At 27.5% G+C, this 8,456-nt stretch overlaps 2 protein-coding genes across 2 annotated transcripts; both read left to right on the top strand.

The window, feature by feature from the left end:
- The first annotated feature begins 334 nt into the window (after positions 1-334).
- Positions 335-2,369, top strand: LOC108723890 (uncharacterized). The gene is made up of 4 exons (XM_018449919.1): positions 335-523; positions 1,146-1,247; positions 1,313-1,471; positions 2,304-2,369. Exons 1-4 carry the CDS (start codon positions 335-337, stop codon positions 2,367-2,369), a joined length of 516 nt encoding a protein of 171 aa, XP_018305421.1.
- A 1,654-nt stretch (positions 2,370-4,023) lies between these two features.
- LOC108723889 (odorant receptor 67a) lies at positions 4,024-8,281 on the top strand. The gene is made up of 7 exons (XM_018449918.1): positions 4,024-4,317; positions 4,678-5,087; positions 5,840-5,939; positions 6,087-6,188; positions 6,628-6,783; positions 7,752-7,822; positions 8,101-8,281. The coding sequence occupies exons 1-7, from the start codon at positions 4,024-4,026 to the stop codon at positions 8,279-8,281; spliced, it is 1,314 nt and encodes a 437-aa protein (XP_018305420.1).
- The last annotated feature ends 175 nt before the right edge of the window (positions 8,282-8,456 follow it).

Here is an 8,456-nt window from a genome sequence, read left to right as displayed (position 1 = left end):
TGAATTATAAAACTCTTATATCAAGCAAATATATACCTCAGGTGACAGCTGTACGAGCCAAAAGTAAGTGAATTTTAAACGAATTTTAAACTTTTTTTCGATTTTCTCATGAAATTCAGTGCAGCTGAGGTCCTGTTTGTGCGTACTTTAATTCTATACTAATAATTTTGCAATCCGTAAATCCAATTCCGAGATTTTTCATCGAATGGAAATGAGGTGAAGTAGAACAACTTTAGCATCTCCTTAAGGAATAATATTTTAAAATCGTGTTCTCTATCAATAAAAATATAATTTGCAGAATGTTACTTATGAAATGATAAATTTTTGCGAGATAATGAAACCACATGAAGAGGTTGTTATTCAACAATATATTGACAAGTGTATTGTATTCCATAGTGTATCTATGTTTATGTTCTATTTTGTCACGTTTGGAACAATCGTAGTGTTACCTATCGTGACGAATCAAATGTTTCCAACATTAGTCGAATATCCATTTGATGTGTCTTATCAACCGTTAAAAACAGTAATCTATATACAACAATCTTATGTTGGGATAATAATGACAGGGCAACTATGTATGAATATTCTTATGAGTCTATTGCTGTGGTTTGCATCAGCAAGATTTGAGATATTGAGTGAAGAGCTAAAGAAAGTTACAAGTTTCTACTCGTTGTTCCAATGTATTAAAAAACATCAAGAATTAATCAAGTAAATATGTAATTCTTACATAAAAATAACCTAGCTAAACAAATATAAGTTACATAAATTTTGACGCGCAATATATTTAGGTACGCTACAGAAGTTACTATTTGTGCTCGTCATTTCGTACTCTCAACTGTATGTTGTAGTACGTTTGTCGAAATACTTATCTTCCTCGTGTTCATTACGGTAAGTACACGTAATATTATAAAAATCTAATATTCGTACTTATATATTTTACTCTGACTTTACATATAATTCTTACGTCTAAATATAACAATCATTAAATATATACTTATGAAAAGTCAAAAAAAGAAAATTGTGTGAATGTAATACATTTCATTGTATTATTAGATCCTTAATTTTTTTATGTAATGTGGAAGTAATTTTAATGTAAATACATTAATACAAGTAGCGTGGAAATGTCATACAATTTCTTTTAATAGCATCAACCTATACCGTTATTAGTCCAATTTTCGGGATTAGGTATAATATCTTTAATGGAGGTGTTTATGTTTGTTTGGCCAGGAGAACATTTAATATCAATGGTAAATTATTTATTAAAAATTATTATATTATGAATAGTTTTAATAAATGCTATTATCTTTCATAGTGCAAAAACGTCGCAGAGGCAGCGTATGATGTATTCAAATGCAATCGATCAATTAAAATAACGAAATGTCTGCAAATTATTATAATGAGATGTCAAAAACCGGTAATCGTTTCAATACCCTGTCTTATGCCCATATTATCTTTCAATTACTTTACAACGGTAAGACTAAATTTTAAATTAACTAATTCATTGAAAATTCTCATCATGTCATCCATATTAATTATTACTAATATTTCATACAATCCTTTATTTATAAAATTTTTATCAATGTATTAAGTGTATACGCGAACACTTATCAAACACGCATAATACATATATTTAAAAAAAAATACTATAATTTTTTTTCAAAATCAGAATAAAATTATACTAATTACTGTTGTTAAAATAATTTATTTAAATAACATTTAAAATTTATTAAAAACTTGTTAACTTTATATTTTTCGATATATTTGTCAACATATACTCATATGCATGAAAAAGAAAAAGAACTAAATAAAAATTATAATTAATTTGCATTTTTAGTTATAGTTAAAACTTCAAAATGATAACAAATAATTGTAAATATTTTTACAAAGATAATTAAAAATTACAGTCAAGTCTATTTTTTACTTCATATTTTCCTATTTCTTCGCATTTCTTTAGCATTTCAAATTTCGTGGTTACTTCATTATGCATCACTCGCTTTTTCAATTCATATATGATAGTCATTTTAGATAGTTATACAAATATAAAATAGATGGAGAGCATAAAAATGCTAAATTATTCTTTAAATAATTTGTAATCATTGATATATAAATTGATATATTATATTAATAATAGCAAAACATTAAAATATTTATAGAAAGCGGTAGAAAAAGAAAAATATTTAAAAAAATTATTGTTTTAAAATTTATAAACAGTAATGGCATAAATATACTCTTTTATGTACTACCAAAATTTTACTTTTTTTAACACAAAAAGAGACAATTATATATATTTTTACATGTTTCAGTACTGTTCGACCATACTCTCCTATTTCACAACACTACGAGTAATGATGGAGAACGATTATAATTAAATGTAAACATATAATCGTATTAACCACTTTGATAATTAATATTTACACAAAAGAGTATACATCTTATACTTTGTTATGTAGGACTTAAAATATAGTAATGTTGTTTGATTTAAAGGTAACAAGAAATTCAATAATTATTATTATCCTCTTAATAAGGCTTTAGAATTAATATGTACAATAATATACTATTTAACCAGTGCACTTCTGCAAATATTATAATAATATCGAGACAAAGCAGAATATTTAAAAATGGTCAATTTTCGTTCAAAAAGGTGTAAGTAAAAAAAATAATTTTGTTTACAGATTTTTACTTCCCGGACACGCGCGCGAGATAAAATTATTAAAAGTTGATGGCGTTTGAGGAATATCTTGAAAATTGAGCACGAACGTGGAGTATTTATCCAATGTTTTTGCACAATTCTCAAGATGTTCCCCAAATGCTATGAACTTTTTAATAACTTTATCGTATTCAAAAGGTCAAAATCTACAAAAAAGACTATTTCTTTTATTTACACTTTTTGGGGTAAAAATCTTCCTGTTTTTAAAGAATGTTAAATATTTTAAATTATGGTTAATTATTAAAAACTTCTAATTCTCTCTCTCTCCCCTCTCCCTCCCTCTCTCCCCCTCTCCTTCCCCCTTCTCTTTCTCTCTCTTTCTCTCTCTCTAACAAGGGAAATTTCACAATTATTCGGAACGTATTTTTTTATATGTGCCTTAACTCATGTTTAAAGGGTTAAACACCCCTTGTGTTTCACTCTTTAAACATGAGTTAGGGCACATATAAAAAAATACGTGTCTCTTAGATTTTCGTGTTTAACAACATATTTCATGGAGAATCAAATCGGTTATCGAACAGTTGTGAAACTTTCCTTGTAAGTAAAAATAAATTCTAATATAAAGATGCTAACATATTATATATGTGCTATAATATTATTATAATTAATTATTCAACATCATAATGTATATATGCATACCATATATTATTATATACAGAATATTTGATAATTACCATACCAACTCAGGTGGACAAATACAACAAGTTAAACTGAATAGAAGAATCCCCTATCGCCTTACGTTTTTCTCAAAAATTAACAAAAAATTAATTAGTCCATAATAAATTTTTGTATATTATAGTCTATTAATAATAATAAAATCTACAAACGATGTACACATCTTCAAAAAACGATGAGATATGTACAATGTTGAAAGTATTCTTCGTGCCACAGATAATTTATGCTATTTGGTCTCCTAGAAGGAATTGCATATTGAAAATTTAGTAAGTCATTACCATCGTGTATAGCAATTTATTACAAATATGAGAAATTTGCTTTACCTTCCTTTAGTATTATACGTTCGTTTGATATAAAATTTCTTTCATAAAACTGTTATATTCATAGCACCCTTACAGCAATCAAGTAAGCTAATATGCTACATATAAATTACAGTGTACCTCAGTCTTCCACAGTATTGTGCATGTATCGGAAAATGTATGATTTGATTACGCTATTATGCATCAAATATTTACGCGTTATGAAGCGAGGAAAAAAGCTTATAACACTTTATTTGAAACGACGTAGCGCGAGAAAACATCATATATAGAGGGAATATAGATTTTAAATATTATATTTTCGATGAATTGGTCGATGTAATTATGATAATAAAAATAACTCCAAAAACTGCTATCACGTTTATAAAAGTGATAGTCGCTTTATCCTTTTCATGGCCACTTTCAAAGAACGCTAGTAAATTTCAAGTAACATGCTTCAAAATTTCACGCTTATTGCTCTGTATGAATGCAGTGGTATTGAGTGTACCTGTAGCGTATACCATTTATCATAATGACTACGATCTACCAAGGATAATGAAGCTATGGTGTTTGTTGGGTGCGTTTATACAAATCCCTCTGGAGATAACACAATGCGCACTGCAATATGATCGATTGCAAGTAAGAAATGTACATGTATTTATAGCGATATCACAGACCGACCTTCGATAAACCATTTTCAATTTATCTTATTCAATTCTATAATACAGATATTAATAAGCTAATTCTCTCCTCCTGGTTATTGATAAATGTTATAAAAATACTACTCCATAAAAATAATTTTTTTATCCTTATATCTTGAGCTTCTTATCTCTAAATAGGATTGTATTTTCATGAAAATTATTATCATTGTCTACATTGAAAAGATATAATCTAATTCAATCTTTGATTTTATATACTCATTTATTCATCGCCCAGATATAAACTACGTATTTCCAGCTGTCTAAATCAAATTTAATTAAAATTGAATTTAAATTTCAGTATTTGGTTTCGGAAATGGAACATACTTTCGAATGCGCGGAACCATATGAGAAAAAGATCTACCAACAATATATTGATAGATGCGCAACATTTTACGCGAGCTCCACAGCGGCAGTTTTTCTCTGTGCGGTTATAGCAACGATGATGCCACTGATACAGGCCGATCAGATTTTCCCGACAGATGCAAAATATCCTTTCAACGTGGAACATGAACCATTAAAGAGTATTGTCTTTATACATCAGTGCGTCGCTGTTTGGCAATGCTTTTCCATAGTTGGCCTCGGTGTCTTTATCGCTCTTCTTATATGGTTTTCTGCGGCACGCTTCGAAATATTGTCACATCAATTTCGTATGGTCACCGACATTTATGGTATCGCTATGTGTGTACGGCAACATATAAAATTACTGAGGTAACAAAAAATGCATTTTACCATTTATAAAAATTGATAATGATTACTAATAAATAAATAATTATTTTTATTTTATATGTATTTTTTGGTAGAGATTCAACACTTAATACATCACATTTTTCGCATAAAGTTATTTAGCTTCTATCAAAGCTGTCTATTACTGTTTTTCATGTAAAATAAAATTATATCATGTTTTTCAAAAAAAAAAAAAAACAAATTCTAAACATCATTTCGTGTTTTTCGGATCTTGTGAATCAATTTTTTTTTCAATATCACTGCTTTGCACATCTGTGTACTTTTAAAAAATACTATAAAGTTTGAAATCGAAAGCTGAAATTGTATGCAAACATACTTATTTTATTTCAATAGTAAAATTTCTAATATAAAAATCTCATAATTAATTTTTCCAAGAATAATAAGATTACTTAATTTAAGAAAAGATAAAATTGTTTTTAAAAAAATATTAAATTTGCAATATGCTAATCCCTTTATAGTTAAAAATTTTTTAATTAAAATTGAAATATAAAGACACGATACCTACATATGTATACAGACAATAAATGAAAAAGTTAAAAGTTTTAATAAAAAGAAAAAAACTTTTATTATAGCTACTTGTAATTTTATTAGAGTTATTTACAATTTATTATGCAAAGAAAAACATTAAAATTTTGTAACAAAAAAGTATACGTGTTATAAAGAAACACAAACGATACATAGTGATTTTTCCAACCTTAGAAAATAAATCGTTTTAGATTCGCTCAAGAAGTAATAATTGCTTTTCGTTCAGTGATATTATCAATAATAATTATTTGTACGTGGGCAATTGTAGCTAGCGGCCTAACAATTGTAAGCGTAAGTATTTGTCTTATATCATTTACTACCTTGTCTTATATCATTTATTGTCTTGTGATAAAACGATAATTCTACTAAAGGAAAAAAAGGAAAAATATGTAAATGTGTTTACATGCATTTGATTTATCATTATTATCATATACCTAGCGAAGTATGTTAAAGGACAAAATACAATTTCTGACTTTATGTATATCTGCACTCATGGAAGTTTATGTATGTGCTTGGCCAGCCGATTACTTAATAGATGCAGTAAGTTGTATTCCAATGGCGTTTTACAATTAAATTGACATAATTCGTATGATAACTATAACTGTGTATCGCATCGAGTTCGGAATTATTTATTTGAGTTATCATATAAAATTGTTTCCACTCAATTTGGTTCAAATCAATAAAATAAATTTCTTACTTCTTTTAAATTTTAATAATTTTTAATCATTTTTTTACGAAATACAAAGACATAGTTTAATAATTTCCATAAAAAGCTAAAATATGATTAATAAACGTACATATAAAGTTAAATTTGATAAATAAGTTAATATGTTATATTATTTTTATTAAAATGTTTTTATCCTTTCATAATAAAAAATGTCAATTTTTCATGACATTTATACAAAATATTTTTGTTTTAAATGTTTTTAACTATATTGTTTCGATCATATTATTAAAAAATTTTTATATTATTTGTCAGAGTACCAATGTTGCGCAAGCAGTTTACGAATCGTTGTGGTACAATCAAGACAAGATTTTTCAAAAAAATTTAAATTTTATCTTGTTAAGGAGTCAAACAGCAACAACCGTCACTGTTTCTATCCTTCCAGCGTTATCATTACAATATTATGCATCGGTAAGGATTTGCAAATTAAAAAATTTTTTTTATATAATTAATATTTTACTGAAGTATAATTTTCCACACTGCAAGTAGATAATTAAAATTTTGTAAATGTGATTTTTCTTGTAGAATCTCCCTAAAAATATTAAATTGTATGTTAATAAAAAATTTATAAATGTTTTCACGAAACAATCATGTGAGAAAATAAATACTACTGGAAGACAAGCGCGGCAATTACTGCGCATTAATTACCGCACTCGTCTTCTAATAATTTTTCTCATTGTATGGTTATTACTCTCTAAAAGTAAATCAGTGTATTGTCACTGAATTCAGTGCTACACTTATAACTGTAATATCAGCGAATATTTACTGTTTCTCAATAGTAAAAAATGTACTGATTCATTTTGAGAAGTTATGGTTTCTACAGATTGAATCTGCAGAAAATCATAACCTCTAAAATGAATCAATGTATTATTACTGAAAAACAGTAAATATTCGCTGATGACTTCAGTGCTACACTGCGACCGCACTCACGAGCGTGGTGCCACCACAGTATATACAGTAGCGCAACTCTCCCAATTCTAGCGTGTACAAAATCGAATTGCACATGCGCGAGCTAAGTAGGTAACCAATCACGTAACTGATCCTCTATCACACTTCCTCTCTCTAGTTTTCTATAATTCTCTCGGTCACATTTAAATGTCCATATAAACCATAAAATTCATATAAAACGCAGTAGTGAAATCGGAGCAAATTGGAGTGAGCATTGAACAATCGAAGCCGTGTTAATATAAAACGTGTAAAGTGTTCGGTGAATAGTAACGTGTAAAGTGTTCAGTGAAAGAAGTGGAAAAAGTGAAAATTAATATTGACGGTGTCGAAAACGAAGGTTATGTTCACTTCGGAGAATAGTTAATTTGTATAAGGATATACAGATTTTCAATTCTCTGCCAGTAACACATTTGATCTTAGCTTTGTTGCAGGTGCTGCTTCTTAGAAGATACAGAAAAATCAAGGAAAAAGGATGTCGACCCATAAATCAAATTTATGGTGTGTAATGAAGGAGTGCAATTACAATGTTACAGAGAAAAGACACTTCTTTATGTTTCCAAAGGAATGTGATAGGTATACATTTATTTTAATTATTTTTTAAAGCATGTATAAATCAGTTATTATTTTAAATATTTATAATTTTATATTACAATATGTATGTGTGTACTTTTAATTTTTTAATATTCTTTTATATATATGTACATATGTATAAAATGTATGTATAAAATGTATGTATAAAAAAACAATATTTTATATTAACTATTTCTGTTAAATTTATAGATGGTTGCAGTGGATACACGCATCTGGAAGATTTGATTTACAAGTGATGGGCCCAGAATACGCTCATCGCAACTATCGACTGTGCCACTTGCATTTTGAAGAAAAGTGGTACAAAATAGGCAAATGTAGAGCCAGTCTTCTTCCTAATGCTGTTCCAACAATATTTTTTGGAAGAAAGTAAATAATAAATTTTTTATAAAGCATTTTCTACTCTGAATAACATAGTTTTTCTTAAATAGTAAATTTATCATGTATAAATTAATATTACAATTTTTACAGCAATACACCTGTAACATCATTTCAAGAAGAAAATATAACTGAAAAAGATCAGGACAAGATTCAACAAGAAGAAACGA

Source organism: Mycetomoellerius zeteki, unplaced genomic scaffold (genome assembly GCF_001594055.1).
Source record: "Mycetomoellerius zeteki isolate Tzet28-1 unplaced genomic scaffold, Tzet1.0 scaffold252, whole genome shotgun sequence".
In the NCBI taxonomy this organism is placed as follows: Eukaryota; Metazoa; Arthropoda; class Insecta; order Hymenoptera; family Formicidae; genus Mycetomoellerius; species Mycetomoellerius zeteki.
This window is presented reverse-complemented; position numbering and strand designations above follow the sequence as displayed.